Source organism: Schistocerca gregaria, chromosome 7 (assembly GCF_023897955.1).
Source record: "Schistocerca gregaria isolate iqSchGreg1 chromosome 7, iqSchGreg1.2, whole genome shotgun sequence".
Lineage (NCBI taxonomy): Eukaryota > Metazoa > Arthropoda > Insecta > Orthoptera > Acrididae > Schistocerca > Schistocerca gregaria.
This window is the reverse complement of record NC_064926.1, coordinates 79,989,308-80,010,500: the sequence shown is the minus strand read 5'-3', so window position 1 is coordinate 80,010,500 and position 21,193 is coordinate 79,989,308. Positions and strand designations below refer to the sequence as shown.

General features: G+C 40.2%; 1 protein-coding gene and 1 long non-coding RNA gene across 6 annotated transcripts in view; one reads left to right on the top strand and one right to left on the bottom strand.

Annotated features, from left to right (window-relative positions):
- Nucleotides 1–1,422, bottom strand: part of LOC126282003 (uncharacterized) — a 41,988-nt gene extending 40,566 nt beyond the window's left edge. The window contains exon 1 of the long non-coding RNA XR_007551319.1: nt 470–1,422. This is a non-coding gene — a long non-coding RNA (uncharacterized LOC126282003). The remainder of the gene's footprint in view (nt 1–469) is intronic.
- LOC126282002 (trans-1,2-dihydrobenzene-1,2-diol dehydrogenase-like) overlaps nt 1–21,193 on the top strand; it is a 77,264-nt gene that overhangs the window by 6,988 nt on the left and 49,083 nt on the right. For all 5 annotated transcript variants that reach the window (XM_049981394.1, XM_049981392.1, XM_049981393.1 and 2 more), the window contains exon 2: nt 14,033–14,234. In XM_049981394.1, coding sequence (XP_049837351.1) covers nt 14,033–14,234 — 202 coding nt within the window. The remainder of the gene's footprint in view (nt 1–14,032; nt 14,235–21,193) is intronic.

The following is a 21,193-nucleotide window of genomic DNA, read 5'->3' as shown; positions in this document are numbered from 1 at the left end:
AGGTCCCATGGTAAGAATATGGTAAATAAGATTCTGTAATTTACTTTCTTCCTCTACTTTCAAAATTCTGCCATCACTGTCCTGCCACACATACCACTTCAGGCTGTACTCTTGTACACCAGTACATAAATCAAGAAGTTTAGCTGCCAATAAATCTTTACATTTCATGCACTTTCCCAACCAACAATCAGCTGTAGGCTTTGCGCACACACACAAAATTCTGGCCAGTTACAGGTGTACTTAGGTATTTGAGGTACTATGCTATGAAGAGAGTTAATAGCACAGATGAAATTCTCGTGATATCTGCGGAGACACGTGTTGTGTGGAAGTTTATTGGCAAGCATGACACGTTTGGGTCTTAATTCTGCGAATTTACTTTTACCAATCACTTTGCCATTTTTTTCACAAAACATTGCATGGGTTTCTTTCAAAGGAAACATCAAGTGTTGTACTTGCAAATTACTCTTACCTTTCTCATCTTTTACAGTCACAATGTCTTTGCGTCCAGGGGCCTGTCTGCTAATGTCATCCCTTTCATAGGATTTGCTCACTGCACTTAGTATTTCATCACTTATTTTTTGATTAGAGATTCCTTCTACTTCTAAAAATGTTTGATACAACCTTCTAATAACACATTTTGGTTTTGTGGGTGATGCTGGAACTGCACGTTTCTCTTTTGGTATGGCTTTTATCAATGAAGACCTATTTTTATGTGGTGGAGAGGGAGAACTACTTGGTCTAGCTGAAGAAACTTCCTTTAGCTGCTTCCTGTACTTGGCAACTCTTTATCTAACATTCCGTTTCCTGTCTGCAGCAATCCTTTCTTGTTCTCTTTAACTCAAACATTTTTCCTGTTCCGTCTTCTTTTTCCTGAATTTTTTCATAGTTTCCTTGTGTTTGATTTTATAATCTTCATATCTGCCCATCTTCCAATTTCTACCTTCTTCTTCTTCTTCTCAGCTGCACTTAAAGGCATTCTGCAAAAATTGAAAATTGTTGTAAAGTAGAAGTAACTATTCCCTATAGGATTTTATGTGGCATACAGAGATAAATATACATTAAATATGTTGAGATATATTGTTAGTTGTATTGTATGTAATTCATAACCAATCTGACTGCTCAAAATTATAATAAATCCTACAAAAATTATGGTAACTCATGTTAGGTAAATAAAGGTAACTCACATTACATGAATTAAGTATGCTATACCAGGAGAAGGCTTCCAGGAGGAAATTTATTTGAGACACCAAATTATCAGGTACACTTATGTGAAGGACAGCATGGCATATAAGTTTCTACCCTTTAATGTATTTTGTCGAAATCATAAAAAAAATAAGAAAAATGACATTTCGTAACTCATGTTACACTTTTGGGTTAGGTTATATAAATGTTTTTGTATTTATCATGCGTAAATTGTTTGCTTTTAAAAATATACCAAAAAGAAGAAGAAGTTATGCACTTTAATGTGATATATAAACAATAAAGTATTATTACAAATTTCATGATTTTTTTCCTTTCCTTGAAATTGATCAAATCTTCTGCATGAACAAACTCAACAATTTAGTCTTCAAAACAATGGCTCCCACAAGTAAACAATAGATTTTGGAGGGACAAATCGATCTAGCCAACAAAAGTCAGTGCCCAACCTACACATGTAACAGGGGAAAATATTCCCACAGAAAAATTAATTTTTTGATAGTGATTCCTCGTTTACATGGAATGACCCTTCTGCTGATGTTATATGTGTGCCATACTCCATACTCTTCATACTACACCACAGAAAATAAGGACTGTCAGAACAAGCAACCATGGTGGCTGTGGAACTGGTTCAACCGTTGGTACAGGTCAATCAGTTCCACAGCCACCATGATCACCTGATCTGACACTTATTTGGTATATTCATTGAAAAGAGCTAGAGTTCGGAAAAGTTACCCAGAATCCTGGGCCAGAAGAGACTTATGGACAGTAAGTCTCCCCTGACCTACGGTTCTTTGTGACTTTTCTGAACTCTACACCTTCTCCTTTCGCATCATCTTTGTAGAATCTTACAAGTATCTCATCTGATCCTGACACCTTTCCACTGCTAAGCAATTGTAGCTGTTTTTCTATTCTGCAATCAGCTATCTCAATATCTGTTCTTTCGACATTCGTACCACTATTGAGTGGAGGGACAGTGTTACGATCTCCTGTGGTGAAACAGTTTCAGAGGACCAAATTTTGGCATTCTGTCTCCGATCTTTCATTTTGGGCCAGTATGCTCACTGTAAGACCCTGTGGTCTAGGGATAGTGTCTTTCATTCATAATCAAAACATCTTTGGTCCTGGGTTCAAATCCTGTCACTGCTTAAAGTTTGATCAGCATTTGTGGCAGAAGACTTCCCGCATAAGAAGTCACCCTCAATCTGGTAGCGGCCTTGTCAAAGAGGGTGGAGGAGTGGACAGAGGTTTAGGGCACTCTCTTAACCTTGGGGTGGGAAACTGCCCCTAAAGGCGGAAGAAACAGCAATGATCAACAGCATGAGGGTGCAGAAGGCAATGGAAACCAGTGCATAAGGATATATAACATGTATCCACAGGACATGAAGCTTATAATTGAACTGTCATGATGATCTCTCCATTGGCAAAAGATTCCCCAGTAGTCCCCCATTCGGATCACTGGGAAGGGACTGCCAAGGGGGAGGTTACCAGTAGAAAAAGATTGAATAACCAGTGGAAGGATAATGTTCTACAAGTCGGGGTATGGAATGTCAGAAGCTTGAACGTGGTAGGGAAACTAGAAAATCTCAAAAGGGAAATGCAAAGGCTCAGTCTAGATATAGCAGGGGTCAGTGAAGTTAAGTGGAAAGAAGACAAGGATTTCTGGTCAGGTAAGTATAGGGTAATATCAACAGAAGCAGAAAATGGTATAACGGGAGTAGGATTAGTTATGAACAGGAAGGTAGGGCAGAAAGTGTGTTACTGTGAACAGTTCAGTGACAGGGTTGTTTTTATCAGAATCAACAGCAAATCAACACTGACAACGATAGTTCAAGTATACATGCCGATGCCAGAAGCTGAAGATGAAGAGTTAGAGAAGGTGTATGAGAATATTATTCATCTTTTTAGTAGGTAGTAATCTGTACATTTACTCGTATCATCATTTTACATATACATAAATACTTATAAATACATAAACTTCTACTAATCGGGCAATTTCAGCAATAATCATTATACTGTTTGCGTTCAAGAATTAATTATACGGTTTTACACATTTAGTTAATGGTAGTTACATTATTTTTTTGTTTATACATTCGTTCCAAATTACTTCCAAGATATTCTTCAGTTGGGTAGTATGATTTATTTTTGAGCCATGTGGGTAATATGAACAAAACGATCTCAGTTTTCCAGCCACGTCAGTTCGAATAAAATTCTCGCTCTTTCGACAGCCATCTCCGCCATCGTCGTCAGGAATTCACTGACTGCCGGGGCTTTTATGGTCTCTCGCTTACATTGTCATGAGACATCAGCAGCAGCCAATCAGATCGCTCCAATGTGGCGTGCTTGCGTATGTCATCCCGGGCAGCTAGTGGAGCTATGGCCTGTGGCAGCACCGGTGACGTCAGGTGGCACCAGGGGCAGGCGCCACGTTTGAAACTGCCGCTCCCTCATGCATTTGTCTCTGCTTTCTTTCGATGTCCAACACCGTCCCCATGAGTTTGTATCCCTAGTCTCTATTGAAATTGTTGTTGTTTAAGCAAATCTCGGCCACTTCCTTTATAACGTAGTTTCAATATGTAGACGCATGAGCCAACACTTCTGTATTTTCTAACTGTATTTTAAGTCCATTTTCTAGGCAGTGCTCCGCTATGGCCAATTTGTCAAGCTCCCTTTGTTTTATATAGCGCTTGTGCTCAGTACAACACTCCGCAACCGTAGAGACGAGGGATACACACTCAGCAGGGCATGGGGATGGGCGTTTGACATTGATAGATGCGGAATGAGAGAGCAGAAGTTTCAAACGTGGCACTTGCACCTGGCGCCACCTGACGTCACTGGTGGTGCCACGGGCAATAGCTCTGCTAGCTGCCCGGGTAGACTTACGCGAGGGCGCCACATTGGATCGATCTGATTGGGTGCTGATGATGTCATCATGCCTATATAAGCGAGAGACCGTAACAGCCCCGGTAGTCAGTGAACTCCTGACAATGACTGTGGAGATGGCCATCGACAGCTCGAGGATTTTATTCAAATGTCGCGGCTCGAAAACCGAGGACGTTTTATTCATGTATGCCGTTGCAAGAGACTCCGAGGACCCATGTGTGTAATACCTCCTTAAATTTTAAAGAGGTTGAGGGTTTTGACGGATTGTGGCAGTTTATTATATAACTTCAGACTTAGGTGTTTGTGACTGTTGTGTGTCAATGACAGCCTAGAATACTGTATATCAAGCATGCAATTGTTTCGATTGCTGTGCAAATGTAAATTCATTCTCTGTGTAAATTGTTGTACATTTCCTTTTACGTGTATTAAGCAGTTATACATTAGAGACTTGGGAGTGTCATTATGTTTACTATACTGAAGTGCTCCCTACACGTTTCTCTCGGACCCAATCCTTGTATACATCTAATTGCTTGTTTTTGCCATTTGAATACACAGTTAGTGCCTGGTAATTACCCCATAACAGAATCCCATATTGTAGCTGTGACTGAAAGAATACATAGTAGCAAAGCATCAATAAACTTTTACCGACAGAATATATTAGTTTATATAGCAGGAATATTATGTGTGCAAGTTTGCCTGTCAGATAGCTTATATGGTCATCCCATGAGAATCTTTGATCTATGCTTAGTCCCAGTAGTTTGACACGGTGAGTCTCTGTTTTCTGTACCTTCAGATTAAAATAAATTTCTTCTGCTTTTATTTTGTTTATACATAACTGGTTAGCAATGCACCACACCCTACATTTTTCAAAAAGATCATTATTTTTTGTTTACCACCTCTTGCATACTCTCGCTTTTGGAGATCATTTTCATATCATCAGCATATAAAACATTTTTGCAGGCTGTGTAGTTTGAGAAATCATTAACATAGATAATAAAGAGTAAGGGTCCAAGAACGGAGCCCTGTGGAATTCCTCTTTTAATTTTCATTAGGTCTGACATTTCATTGTTAATATACACTATTGCCTGTTATTTAGGTATGACATACTCAAATTAAGCGGTTTGTCTGCAATACCATAATATTCTTTTTTTTAAGAATTTATCTCATGTGACACTGAATCAGATGCTTTGCTTAAGTCTATCAGTGTAGCACAGGTGATCAGTTTCCTTTCAAAAGCGTTGTAGATTTCAGTTATCAGGCTTTCAATAGCTTTTATGGTTGATGGATTAATTCTAAATCCAAACTGGCTGTCATTAAGTAATTTCTTGCTCTCAAAATACATGTAAATCTGTGTTTGTGAGTAGCTCTATGATTTTGGCCAGTATAGGGACAATTGATATTAGTCTGTAGTTATCTGGCATTTCTCTGTCACCCTTTTTATGTATGGGGAGTGTAACCGTAATTTTAAGGCAATCAGGGAAAATGCCATCATCATGGATTTTATTTGCAAGGTAGAGAAGAGGAGTTCTAATTTCCTGTCTTACAAAGTTACTGAATCCACAGTAGTCTTCTGTTCTAGAGTTGTTCAACTTGTTTCCGCTAATTTCAAGTTGCCGCCACTCATACCTCACCTGTCATTCAACATCATCTTTGCCTCTGCACTTCCGCCTCGACTGACATCTCTGCCCAAACTCTTTGCCTTTAAATATGTCTGCTTGTGTCTGTATATGTATGGCTGGATGTGTGCATGCGTGCGTATATACCTATCCTTTTTTCCCCCTAAGGTAAGTCTTTCCGCTCCTGGGATTGGAATGACTCCTTACCCTCTCCCTTAAAACCCACATCCTTTCGTCTTTCCCTCTCCTTCCCTCTTTCCTGAAGAAGCAACCGTTGGTTGCGAAAGCTAGAAATTTTGTGTGTGTGTTTGTGTGTTATTTTATTGTGCCTGTCTACTGGCGCTTTTCCGCTTGGTAAGTCTTGGAATCTTTGTTTTTAATATGTTTACAGAGTTATTTATATCTGTAGCAGTTATTCTACTCCAGTTAAAACTTTTATCTCTCTTCTTCTGTGATTGTGAAAGAAAAACTTCTGCACCAGTTAAATTATCACTTTTTGGTACATGGGCATTTACTGAATTTATGAAGTGTTTGTTGAGAGTGTTGCAAGTAATTGGGTTATTGATATCTTCTTTCCCCGTGTTTATCTCACTTTTGACTATGTTCCAGGCAGCTTTACATTTGTTTTTAGGTCAGACAGAGATTCCGAAATCAGATACTGGATTGTAAGGTGTACCCAGGAGAAGATGTAGACTCAGATCACAATGTAATAGTGATGAAGAGTAGGCTGAAATTTAAGACAATAGTCAGGAAGAATCAAATATGCAAAGAAGTGAGGTATGGAAGTACTAAGGAATGACGAGATGCAGTGGAAGTTCTCTAAGGCTATAGATAACAGCAATAAGGAATAGCTCAGTAGGCAGTACAGTTGAAGAGGAGTGGACATCTCTAAAAAGGGCCATCACAGAAGTTGCCAAGGAAAATATAGGTACAAAGAAGGTAACTTTGAAGAAACCATGGGTAACAGAAGAAATACTTCAATTGATCGATGAAAGGAGGAAGTACAAAAATGTTCCGGGAAACTCAGGAATACAGAAATATTAGTCCCTGAGAAATGAAATAAATAGAAAGTGCATGGAAGCTAAGATGAAATGGCTGCAGGAAAAATGTGAAGACATCGAAAAAGAAATGATTGTTGGAAGGATAAACTCACCGTACATGAAAGTCAAAACAACCTTCGGTGACATTAAAAGCAGGTGTGATAACATTAAGTGTACAACGAGAACTCCACTGTTAAATGCAGAGGAGAGAGTGGATAGATGGAAAGAATACACTGAAAACCTATGTGAGGGGGAATATTTATCTGATGTGACAGAAGAAGAAACAGGAGTCGATTTAGAAGAGATAGGGGATCCAGTATTAGAATCAGAATTTAAAAGAGCTGTGGAGGACGTAAGATCAAATAAGGCAGAAGGGGTAGATAACATCCCATCAGAATTTCTAAAATCATTGAGTCACGTTGGTGTGTAGAATGTATGAGTCTGGTAACATACCATGTGACTTTTGGAAAAGCATCATCCGCACAATTCTGAAGACAGCAAGAACTGACAAGTGTGAGAATTATCGCACAATCAGCTTAACAGCTCATGCTTCCAAGTTCCTTGCAAGAATAATATACAGAAGAATGGAAAAGAAAATTGAGGATGCACTATATGACGATTAGGTTGGCTTTAAGGAAGGTAAAGGCATGAGAGAGGCAATTCTTATGTTGCAGTTAATAATGGAAGCAAGACTAAAGAAAAACCAAGACACATTCATAGGATTTGTCGACCTGGAAAAAGCGTTGACAATGTAAAATGGTGCAAGATGTTCAAAATTCTGAAAAAAGTAGGGGTAAGCTATACGGAGAGACAGGCGGGTTATATACAATATGTACAACAGCCAAGAGGGAATAATAAGAGTAGACGATCAAGAATGAAGTGCTCATATTAAAAAGGGTCTAAGACAAGGATGTAGCCTATTGCCCCTACTGTTCAATTTGTACATCGAGGAAGCAATGATAGAAATAAAAGAAAGTTTCTGGAGTGGAATTAAAATTCAAGGTGAAAGGGCATCAGTGATAAGATTCGCTGATGACATTGCTGTCTTGAGTGAAAGTGAGGAAGAATTACATGATCTGCTGAACGGAATGAACAGTCTAATGAGTACAGAGTATGGATTGAGAGTAAATCAAAGGAAGACAAAGGCAACGAGAAAAATAACCAATGACAGACAGAGCAAGGAGAACATCAAAAGCAGACTAGCAATGGCAAAAAGGGCATTCGTGGCCAAGAGAAGTCTACTAATATCAAATATCGGCCTTAATTGAGGAAGACATTTCTGAGAATGTACGCCTGGAGTACAGCATTGTATGGTAGTGAAACATGGACTGTGGGAAAACCGGAACAGAAGAGAATCGGAGCATTTGAGATGTGGAGCTACAGACGAATGTTGAAAATTAGGTAGACTGATTAGGTAAGGAATGAGGAGGTTCTGCGCAGAATCTGAAAGGAAAGGAATATGTGGAAAACAATGATAAGGAGAAGGGACAGGATGATAGGACATCCTATTAAGACATGCCTCCCCCCATGAACCATGGACCTTGCCATTGGTGGGGAGGCTTGCGTGCCTCAGTGACACAGATAGCCGTACCGTAGGTGCAACCACAACGGAGGGGTATCTGTTGAGAGGCCAGACAAACGTGTGGTTCCTGAAGAGGGGTCAGCAGCCTTTTCAGTAGTTGCAGGGGCAACAGTCTGGATGATTGACTGATCTGGCCTTGTAACACTAACCAAAACGGCCTTGCTGTGCAGGTACTGCAAACAGCTGAAAGCAAGGGGAAACTACAGCCGTAATCTTTTCCAAGGGCATGCAGCTTTACTGTATGATTAAATGATGATGGCGTCCTCTTGGGTAAAATATTCCGGAGGTAAAATAGTCCCCCATTCGGATCTCCGGGCGGGGACTAATCAAGAGGATGTCGTTATCAGGAGAAAGAAAACTGGCGTTCTACGGATCAGAGCGTGGAATGTCAGATCCCTTAATCGGGCAGGTAGGTTAGAAAATTTAAAAACGGAAATGGATAGGTTAAAGTTAGATACAGTGGGAATTAGTGAAGTTCGGTGGCAGGAGGAACAAGACTTCTGGTCAGGTTATAAACACACAATCAAATAGGGATAATGCAGGAGTAGGTTTAATAATGAATAGCAAAATAGGAATCCGGGTGAGCTACTACAAACAGCATAGTGAACGCATTATTGTGGCAAAGACAGATACGAAGCCCACACCTACTACAGTAGTACAAGTTTATATGCCAACTAGCTCTGCAGATGACGAAGAAATTGAAGAAATGTATGATCAAATAAAAGATATTATTCAGATAGTGAAGGGAGATGAAAATTTAATAGTCATGGGTGACTGGAATTCGGTAGTAGGGAAAGGGAGAGAAGGAAACATAGTAGGTGAATATGGACTGGGGCAAAGAAATGAAAAAGGAAGCCGCCTGGTAGAATTTTGCACAGAGCACAACTTAATCATAGCTAACACTTGGTTCAAGAATCATAAAAGAAGGCTGTATACATGGAAGAACCCTGGAGATACTAAAAGGTATCAGATACATTATATAATGGTAAGACAGAGATTTAGGAACCAGGTTTTAAATTTCCGTTGGCAGATGTAGACTCTGACCACAATCTATTGGTTATAACCTGTAGATTAAAACTAAAGAAACTGCAAAAAGGTGGGAATTTAAGGAGATGGGATCTGGATAAACTGAAAGAACCAGAGGTTGTACAGAGTTTCAGGGAGAGCATAAGGGAGCAATTGACAGGAATGGGGGAAAGAAATACAGTAGAAGAAGAATGGGTAGCTTTGAGGGAAGAAGTAGTGAAAGCAGCAGAGGATCAAGTAGGTAAAAAGACGAGGGCTAGTAGAAATCCTTGGGTGACAGAAGAAATATTGAATTTAATTGATGAAAGGAGAAAATATAAAAATGCAGTAAATGAAGCAGGCAAAAAGGAATACAAACGTCTCAAAAATGAGATCGACAGGAAGTGCAAAATGGCTAAGCAGGGATGGCTAGAGGACAAATGTAAGGATGTAGAGGCTTATCTCACTAGGGGTAAGATAGTTAGCGCCTACAGGAAAATTAAAGAGACCTTTGGAGATAAGAGAACCACTTGTATGAACATCAAGAGCTCAGATGGAAACCCAGTTCTAAGCAAAGAAGATAAAGCAGAAAGGTGGAAGGAGTATATAGAGGGTCCATACAAGGGCGATGTACTTGAGGACAATATTATGGAATTGGAAGGGGATGTAGATCAAGATGAAATGGGAGATACGATACTGCGTGTAGAGTTTAACAGAGCACTGAAAGACCTGAGTCGAAACAAGGCCCCCGGAGTAGACAACATTCCATTAGAACTACTGACGGCCTCGGGGAGCCAGTCCTTACAAAACTCTACCATCTGGTGAGCAAGATGTATGAGACAGGCGAAATACCCTCAGACTTCAAGAAGAATATAATAATTCCAATCCCAAAGAAAGCAGGTGTTGACAGATGTGAAAATTACCGAACAATCAGTTTAATAAGTCATAGCTGCAAAATACTAAAACGAATTCTTTACAGACAAATGGAAAAACTAGTCGAAGCTGACCTCGGGGAAGATCGGTTTGGCTTCCGTAGAAATGTTGGAACACGTGAGGCAATACTGACCCTACGACTTATCTTAGAAGAAAGATGAAGGAAAGTCAAACCTACATTTCTAGCATTTGTAGACTTAGAGAAAGCTTTTGACAATGTTGACTGGAATACTCTCCTTCAAATTCTGAAGGTGGCAGGGGTAAAATACAGGGAGCGAAAGGCTATTTACAATTTGTACAGAAATCAGATGGCAGAGTCGAGGGGCTTGAAAGGGAAGCAGTGGTTGGGAAGGGAGTGAAACAGGGTTGTAGTCTCTCCCCGATGTTATTCAATCTGTATATTGAGCAAGCAGTAAAGGAAACAAAAGAAAAATTTGGAGTAGGTATTAAAATCCATGGAGAAGAAATAAAAAAATTTGAGGTTCGCCGATGACATCGTAATTCTGTCAGAGACAGCAAAGGACTTGGAAGAGCAGTTGAACGGAATGGATAGTGTCTGGAAAGGAGGATATAAAATGAACATCAACAAAATCAAAACGAGGATAATGGAATGTAGTCGAATTAAGTCGGGTGATGCTGAAGGAATTAAGACTAGGAAATGAGACACTTATTATAGTAAAGGAGTTTTGCTATTTGGGGGTCAAAATAACTGATGATGGTCGAAGTAGAGAGGATATAAAATGTAGACTGACAATCGCAAGGAAAGCGTTTCTGAAAAAGAGAAATTTGTTAACATCGAGTATAGATTTAAGTGTCAGGATGTCATTTCTGAAAGTATTTGTATGGAGTTTAGCCATGTATGGAAGTGAAACATGGACGATAAATAGTTTGGACAAGAAGAGAATAGAAGCTTTCAAAATGTGGTGCTACAGAAGAATGCTCAAGATTAAATGGGTAGATCACGTAACTAATGAGGAAGTATTGAATAGGACTGGGGAGAAGAGAAGTTTGTGGCACAACTTGACCAGAAGAAGGGATCGGTTGGTAGGACATGTTCTGAGGCATCAAGGGATCACCAATTTAGTATTGGAGGGCACCGTGGAGGGTAAAAATCGTAGAGGGAGACCAAGAGATGAGTACAGTAATCAGATTCAGAAGGATGTAGGTAGCAGTAGGTACTGGGAGGTGAAGAAGCTTGCACAGGATAGAGTAGCATGGAGAGCTGCATCAAACCAGTCTCAGGACTGAAAACCACAACAACAACAACAACAACAACAACAACAACACTAAGACATGAGGAAATGGCATCCATGGTACTAGAGGGAGCTATAGTGGGCAAAAACTGTAGAGGAAGACAGAAATTGGAATACATCCGACAAATAATTAAAGATGTAGGTTGCAAGTGCTACTCTGAGATGAGGAGGTTAGCACAGGATAGGAATTCGTGGTGGGCTCCATCAAACCAGTCAAAAGGCTGATTAATATGTGATTTTGACCGGCATACTGATTTTACAACAACCAGAACCACTTACGGTTGTTGGTCAGATCGGTTGACAAAGTTTTACTTTCAAAGTCATTGAACACTTCTCTCATTGCTCTTCTTACACTCATTTCCACATTATTCAGCTTTTGTTTGTCAGCTGGGTTTTTACTTCTCTTGAATCTGAGATGTTAAGTTCTCTTTGTTTACATAGTAGTTTCTTAACACAGCTATTAAACCACAGTGGGTCTTTCCGATACCTTAATATCTTACTTGAAACACACTTGCCAAGAGTATATTTCACAATGCCTTTGAATTTTTTCCATTTGTTCTCCACTTCTTCATCATTGTCATAAATATTTGATGCTGACTGCTCAGTTACTCTGAAATTTGTACCCTGTCATAGATGCTATGACAGCCTTGGATCACTGATACTTTCCTCTATGTTAACTGATTCAATAATTTCAGCTCTGTTTGTTGACAGGAGGTCTAAGATTTTACCCTCACAAGTTGGTTCTCTGTCTACTCAAAGTAATTTTCAGACAAGACATCCACAACGATGTCACATGAATCCTTGTCTGTGGCACTAGTTGTGATAGCATGATGCTCCTAATCTATACCTCACAAGTTGAAGTCACCCCCTATTACAACTGCAGGAGCAGGAAATTTTTTTACAATATTCTCCAAGTTCTGTCTGAAACGCTTTACCGCTAGAGCTCCGGACCCAGGTGGTCTATAAAAGCATCCGATTACCATTTTTGACTGATCTTTGATACTTCATTCAGATTAATTCACAATTAGAATCCATGATATCTCACTAGATTTTATCGAACTCCTTACTGCAACAAACACACTGCCACCATTGGTGACTAAACTATCCTTACAATGAGGACATTGGGGGCTAATGTATCAGGCAAATAATCTGTGATCCCAAGGGAAGGTTTCTCTTACCTAAAAAAGCCCCATGTGCATGTTACTCCACATGTACTCTGCTGCTGTGGTTGAAGCTTCCCGTGTGTTGATAACCCTGTACTGAGCTGACAAGAAATCCTGTTCTTCCTGCCACTGCCCTTCACTGGAATATTTCAGTCCGAATATAGGGTTCCATTGTCTTTAACATCTGGTTTCAACCAACTTTCTGTTCCTGATACTATCTGTGCATTATAATCTTTAATAAGCAATAGTAATTTGGGACCTTTCCTTGGATGCTCCTGCAGTCTACTAAAATCATATTAACCTTTTCTGTCTCTGATCTGTGCAACAAACATTCTCTGAGGACATTGGGGGCTAATGTATCAGGCAAATAATCTGTGATCCCAAGGGAAGGTTTCTCTTACCTAAAAAAGCCCCATGTGCATGTCACGCCACATGTACTCTGCTACTGTGGTTGAAGCTTCCCGTGTGTTGATAACCCTGTACTGAGCTGACAAGAAATCGTCTTCTTCCTGCCATTGCCCTTCATTAATTCACACTATATCTAACTTCAGCCTATACATGTATTGTTTTAAATTCTTTTATCCGTGTACCCATTTAAGAGATCTAACATTTGATTTGCTCCAAACCATAGAATGCCAGTTTTGTTTTTCCTGATGACAACATCATCCTATATAGTTCCTGCCCATATATCTGAATGGGGGAATTTTTTACCTCCAGAATAGTTTACCTAAGAGGTTGTTGTTGTAGTTTAACCATAAAGTAGAGCTACATGCCCTTGAAAAAAGTAGCAATTGTAGTGTCCCCTCGCTTTGTCATTCAGAGTATCAGCACAGCAAGGCCATGTTGGCTAATGTTACAAGTCCAGATCAGTCAAGTCTTCTAGACTGTTGCCTCTGCACCTATTGAAAAGGCCACAATCCCTCATCAAGAAACATGTTTGTGTGGCCTCTCTACAGATACCGCTCCGATGTCGTTGCGCCTATGGTGTGTCTGTCTGTATCATTGAGGCACACAGGCTACCTTCACCGCAGCAGGATACACAGTTTATAAGGGAGGGGAAACATCCAGTAACAAAGATTAATCTTATCCATTACAAACAAGTTGTAATGAATTCTTATCAGGTTGAAGAGTGATAAATTTGGCCATACTAGTGTAAAATACCTTGAAATTAATCAAAAGTAAATTAAATGTGTTGTAATACAAGACAACATTGATAAGCGTCTAAAAAAAATCCTGGTGATTTATCCAGTTTAGTTTTACTCTTGTAATTTCACCAAGCTAAGAGTACTTAGTTTTGCTTCTATTGTATGTAATTTTTAGGGAACTCACAGTTTATAATGTAACGTATTGTCATTTGTAGATGGCAACAAAGTGGGGAATTGCAAGTGCAGGCAGAATCAGCCATGATTTTGTTGTTGCCTTAAACACTCTGTCTCATGATGAGCACAAAGTAGTAGCTGTAGCTGCCAGGGAGTTTGAAAGAGCGCAGATATTTGGAAATCATCACAAAATACCTTCTGTGTATGGATCCTATGAAGAGCTCGCGAAAGACCCAAATGTTGGTGAGTGTGCATGTCTATTTCAATATTGTTACAAAGTGCCATCTTTACCATTTATAACCCAAGTTCCTATAAATGTAAATACATTGTGTTCTATATATTCCTTCATAGAGGAAGACTTTTCTGTAATATTGAATGCTTCAAAGTATACGTGAAGAGAAATTTGCTATTGGGAATTACTCTTATGCTTCTTAATAATCAATAATTAACTGTCACTTGCTTCTTACAAAAACAGCAAATGTGGCTGCAAATATTTGCTGCACCAAGTAGCTTGTAACTTGTTAGTTACATGTTCCATAGATCATTTGAATGATTCTTGATAAAAGAAGATAAAAACTACTTGGTGCAGCAAATATTGGCAGCCACATTTGTGATGTGCAGCAGCAAATCAGTTTACAGGATGTCTACCCTAACATTAATGAACATATTATTTTTTAGTCCTGATCATGCATACACCTGGAAACTATTTCCCCCACCCCACCCCACCCCCACCCACAGGCTACCGGTATTTAAATAAAATTTCATCCATGGAATCGGAGGAAATGTCCAAGAGAAATGATTTTAGGTCACATTTAACGTGCTTTGTTACCTGTTAGACATTTAATGTTCTTGGGAAAATAATCAAAAAATTTTGTTGTTGCTCATTGAATTCCTTTCTGAGCTAACAGCTTTAATAATGGTTAATAAAATACATTTGTTTCTCTGGTATTGTAGGTATGGTCATTACAATTACAAAGTCTGATGGATTATTTATGACAAATTTTGTTAGTAAATATAAATATTGTGATGGCACAGTTAAAACACCCAGCTCCTTGAAGAGGTACCTATATGATGTCGGTGGGTGAATACTACATATTATTCTTACTGCTCACTTTCATACAATCAGTACTTTCTTTATAAGTGATGAGCTATCCCAGAAAATTATTCTACAAGATATTATTGGGAGGAAATACATAAAATATGTCAGCAAGTTGATTTGTTTGGTTCCAAGACTAGTAATCATATGTGGAGCAAAAGTAGCTGAAAATAATTGTTTGAGGAGCTCAGTAATTTGCTTCTTCCAGCTCAAGTTTACATCGATATGTAAACTGAAGCATTCTACCCATTTCCCTAATTGTTGGTATGACTGTTGTGCAAAAAAGTATATAGTGTGTTTTCTCAAAAGTAAGGGAGAGTCCATTTTCAGAGAACCATTTAATAATTCTCTGAAAAACATTATTATCTCAATATCTATTATTACTGATTGAATGGAGTACTACAGCTTCTTTATGTTCTGAAAACCAAAGTTGTCACGATTTATAATTACAAATTAAAACTGCCTCCCCTGCAGTTAAAGCCAAAATAAAACCTGGGAATTTTTTCATCCTGGAGAAAACCAGGAAAAACCCAGGAATTTTTCATTTCTTTAGTTTTCAGTCAAATTTTTGTAATTTTGATTTGTAAGAATTGTTACTATAGCAAAGAACATTATTGTATCCTGCTACTGGAGAATAATACTGCAGCAATCAAACATAAACAAGAGAAAAAGATAAAACTTTATTTGCAAAGGAAATGCCCCATTTACAGTAACAAAACACTGTGCATGCACAAGCATCTGCAAACAGTGCATGCACAAGTGTCTGCAAACAGCAAAAATGTGTCAAAGGTCTTAGGGCGAAGACTACGTAATACTTTGTAACAATAAACTCCTTTCTATGAGTGTAACGTCACAACTGTTTACATTAGTTCCCTGTTTAGTAGTTCCAGCGGTCTCATGCGCATGCGCAGTTGACTCACTTATGAGCAGTACCTCCTCCCGTTTCAGCTACTTGAAGTGTGACAGGAAGCAGCCAGATGCTAACGAGAAAAATTTCTCTCACGCGCGCCCTGGCTGCCAGATTCATGCATGTGCAGGGTTGTCTCAGTTGTAGTGGGGAGAGGGGTAGTCTCCACGTGACCCGTTTTTGCGTTAAGTGATTTCGCTGTTTCCTCTTCGTTTACAGCTCCTACGTCAAATGAAAACAAAACGGATTTCTGCAGCTGGAAGGTATCAAGTGAAATAAAATACATTCACATAATTATGGAAGGCAAAAATATCTTATTAGTTTCAGTTTTCTGATCTTATTTTATTTCCAAGTTTTTGGCAGTCGAGCATTAATCACATTGCAGAAAAGTGAAGTCATTTTTGTCAGTTTGCTAAAGAAATTTGGCTTTATTAATCTTTTCCACTGAGGCAATCAATTTATGTGAAACAAAATGTTTCATTCCACAATATTGGCTAGTTCCAATTGTTCGCTAAATTTCAAGTGCACACTTTCATCTTCTGCCATGTATGGCATTATGCCATAATGAAGAACCAAACATGAGATAGTACACTACTAGTACTCCAAGAAAATGTATATCCCAAAAACCACCCTGAAAAGCATAATACCAGGTGGGACCTACTTAATTGTGAATCAGGACAAACCAATTTACACTTAAAGCTGGATTATGCATTTTAGTATGGTTTACGAAATTCCGATGCTCTTATTGACAGGAACTGTCTGCAGTGGTCCCTGGGTTTCCATTAATACCTTTCTCCTGAAAGAGACATACTGGCCCCTAGTAACTTGTGAGCGGATGTAGGCATGATCTTTTGATGTGACCTCTGGCTGTTGCCTGGTGAGGTACCTGATGGTCTGTAGCTATTGGTATGCATCCTGGTGATGTCCTGTTTCGTTTATGGTGTAATGTAAGATCTCCTAATGCTTTATACAAACAAACATGCGGGCTTCCTACACACTGCAGCAGCACATTCGCAATAATTCCTATTTTCTGGCGCTCTGTGGCAACTGCTAAAATGAACCAATTTTTAACGGTCTCGGGAAAGTATTGAGAATGTTGGTTTGAAAAGCATTACTTTCAAAGTAAGTTTCCTTTTACGCAAGATCTATTATGTTACATGTGAGAATGTGGGATGAATTTCTTAAATCACAGAGCATTTGACTATTGTTTAAAACTTAACTCTTTGAGGACGAGCCCCTTAGAAGAATTTAGAGTCCAGAAGATCAGACATTTACGTCTTTATTTTAAATTTGACTGGTACATTTGTGTTATGCATCTTAAAGTGTAACACATGCAAAAAAAGACCAATATTACATGTGAAAGCTTAGTTTTAGTCTTGTAGCTACACTATCTGTATTAATGTACACCATTAACGTTTCCTCTTTGTGTGTTCATGCTACTTAACAGTGATCTTGCTATTCACTGACCACAACACACAACATATGCTCTGAATATCTGCTGTCATTGGCTGGCAAGATCAGATGGCATGAGATGTGATTGGCTTACAAAAGGGAAACACAATCTTGATTTCAATGCTCTGGAAACTAACGTACTGTGTTTGGTGCAATTCAAATACAAAAATATCGAGCATATATGTTGCTGCATATCAAAGGTCTTTCCAAAACTTCTCTCCTCCCCCCCCTCCTTTTTTATTTTATTTATTTATTTGTTTTTATTGTCTCTCCCCCTAAAGTGCCGCGAAGTTCTACACCAATGTATAAAACGTTAACCTTTCAAAGGATTGATAGGTTTTACAGCTCCAACGGAAAACCTACTGTCACTTGGCACAGAAAAAGTGTATTTCTGCCCAGGAAATGCATATTTTTTAACTGGGATACCCGGGAAAAATCTGGTATTTTTTTTTTCTTTGTCCATGTATACACCTTGGGCCTCAGCTAACTCTGTGGAGTCAGAACTAAACACTGAAATGACCATCACTCGAAGAGCTGTTTTCCAACATAGAAGCTTACTTCTTAGTGTTACAGTGTTGTCATTGATGGCATGTCAAAGAGAGCTTAATTGAGGGAACTGCAAGCAGTTGATGCATGAATCGGGCAGCTCTCATTGATGGGAACTGTCTGCAGTGGTCCCTGTGTTTCCCTTAATACCTATTCTCCCAAAAATGACATTCTGCCCCCTAGTAAATCGTGACCAAATGTAGGCACTTAGATATCGGTATGCCTCCTGGTGATGTACCTGAAAATTCTGTGTGGCTGCTACGGACCATGTGAACAATGCTTTCTGCGACACGCATGTGCATCACAGCTGTCGTGCATGTTGTGGCTGGTGCCCCTTGGCACCATACAGTCCTCTTGCCCATTGGTGTGTCGTGGCAACGGTAGGCCTCAGAGGTCTTGACAGTGTTGGACTCTTTGCCGTCGGAGGTCAGAACTGGATCTACCTCTGTTAGCGTAGGATGAGTGTCACAATGAACTGTATCTAGCTTTGGGAGGTCTTAGGCCAGGGCAGTGGCCAGATGGTGCAAACAGTGCTTCATTGTGGGAATCCAGAACTGAAGGAGTTAGTGTGTCCATTGTTACATTGGATCCGTGACAGGCCTGGACTTGACTGATATGCCGGCAACAGTGGCGTTCTTGCAGCAGCTGAACTTTGACCATCACAAGTGCAGTCAAACAGAGAATGAAGGCAGGCTGCCACTGCTGATGATCTTGTTCGTATATCTGCACCTACACCAGATCCTACAGAGAAAACCAATGCCATCCATTGATCCAGAATGGTTAAGGCGCTGTTCTACTAGTATAACATTTGAGGAGCAACAGTCCCAAAACTCTGATGATGTAAATTGGGGGCCATTGTCAACGACCGTGGATTTTGGAAGGCCTTCGAGGGCAAACAAGCACTTGGATCATTGTTACTGAAGTTGTGCACCGCATGTGAAACACTAAGGGGATCCAGTGCTCATATCCGCAACCAGGGACCACATAGAGCTGAGGAATGGGCCAGCAAAATCCAAATGAAGATAGTACCAAGGAGGCATCATGGCACCATGGATGGGTAATTGAAAACACCAACCGGGGTGGGAGGGGAGGCGCCACATGCTTGCTTGGAATTGTGCAGCACTCCTTTCACTGTTCTGGCAACATTCTGCGTTGATACCCCTCCAGTAGACGTATTACCAGGTGAGGCACTTTGTCAGAATGGTTCACCAATGGCCGTCATGGAGAAGCCAAAGAACATTATACCAGTGTGTGCTGTGAGTGAACACCTGAGCACGGCCCAAGGCACCCTGATCAACATAACACAACACAACGTAAGAATGAAGCCTCATGCAGTTTGGTCCAGAAGGCTTGGAGTCCAATGTGTGAGACGTTTAATGTCCGTGGGCCATCCTTGTGTAGTATAACACAAAACCTCCTGGAGGACAGGATCATTCACCATGTGTTGTCCCACAAGATGTGTGTCAATCGAGAGATGGGCTATGACATCTGCAGTGTCACTGTACACATGAAAACATACTTCTGGAGTCTCATTGAATTTTGGGTTGTGACCAACAGGTGTAATTATGATAGGAAATTGGCATTGGCATGGACAGCATTAGGGTGATATTGAATATCATTGGTAAATCCTGAGAGAAACAGAGCACCTGTTCCAGCCAGTGTGCCATGTGGATCAGTATTGTTGCTGAAGACTAGCAGAGGTACAGTATAGATTTATGGTCTGTCACAAATGTGAAACAGCAGTCATAGATGTAATCTTGGAAGCGTTTGAGGCCAAAGGTGATGGCCAAAGCTTCCTTTTATATTTGGCTGTGGTTCCTCTGTGTTGCCATGAGAGTCTTGGATGCAAATACGATGGATCGCTCCATGCCATTCTCAGTGTGGGAAGAAACTGTGCAGGCACTGTAGTCAGAAGCATCAGCCGCTAACACCAGTGGTTTCGTTGGATTGTATGCCATTAGGCAAGTGGACTGGAAAAGGACCTGCTTCAGGTCATGAAAAATATCGTATTGGGTAGGCTACATCCATGGCACATTCTTATGGAGCAAGTGGTGTAGTAGCTCCACAATGGTCACGGCATGGGAAGTGAACCATATATAGTAGTTCAGACTCTAGCTGGTAAGGATCCGTGGAAGCCAGTAATTGTTGGTTGACAGACACATTCTGCAGCATATGCCGTATGCCGGATGCGGAGAAGATATGTCATAAATACTCAACCTAGCGGACGAAAAAAGAATATTTGTCAAGGATCGCCGCTGTGAATGTGGAGAAGAGCTTGTCGAGATTCCGGACGAGATGTGCTGTAGTCTTTCCAGTGACCAGAATATCACCGAGGTAGCTTATTGTCTCTGGAACATCCTTTACAAGCTGCTTTAAGTACCTCTAGAAGATCGCTGGGGCACTGGCAATGCCGAATGGAAGCTGCATATATTGGAACAATCCCAAAGGAATGTTTGACTGCAATCTGCTGGGAGTTGGTGTCCCATGGGAGCTGGTGATATGAAGATTGATTTTAATGAGCACCATAACCCTCCCCCTCATGCTCTCCCAAGTGAGACAGGAAGCAATGTCCTCAAGCTTGAGAATGGGATATGGAGCATCTAAGGACTGGGTGTTCACAGTGTCCTTGAAGTTACCACAAATTTGGACAGCACCCAACAGTTTTCCCACAGTCATGATGAGAGAACCGCATTGGCTATGCGTGACTGAAATGAAGACGCCCTTGTCCTGGAGGTATTGAAATTCCAGTTGAAGCTTATCCCAAAAAACAAACTCGATACAGCATGCCTTAAAATTTTTTTTGACCGTAGTGGGTAATGGAGTATTTGCCTGGAACCTCAAAACCCCCATTGATGACTTCTGGAACAGTGGCCCAAATTTCGCCAGGAGGTCAGTGGTATAGGGTCAGAGGCCCAGGGTGTGGATGGTTTCGGAGGTGTCGCAGATCTCAAAGCCCAAGTTATGGAATAAGTCTTGGCGAAGCAGTGTACAGGCCACAGGGGACACAACTTCCAGAATCCTCGCTGTGGTTACTGTGGGGCAAAGACAGAGCCTAATCCAAAAGCATCTTGTCATGGAAATGAGGTCATTACTAAAACTTCATAACTTTGTTGTGAAGTGGCGCAGTGGAGGGGATCTGTTGATTATTGTAGCCATTGGCCCTGTATCAGTTTGGAAAGTGACTGGTTTGCTTACTAGCTC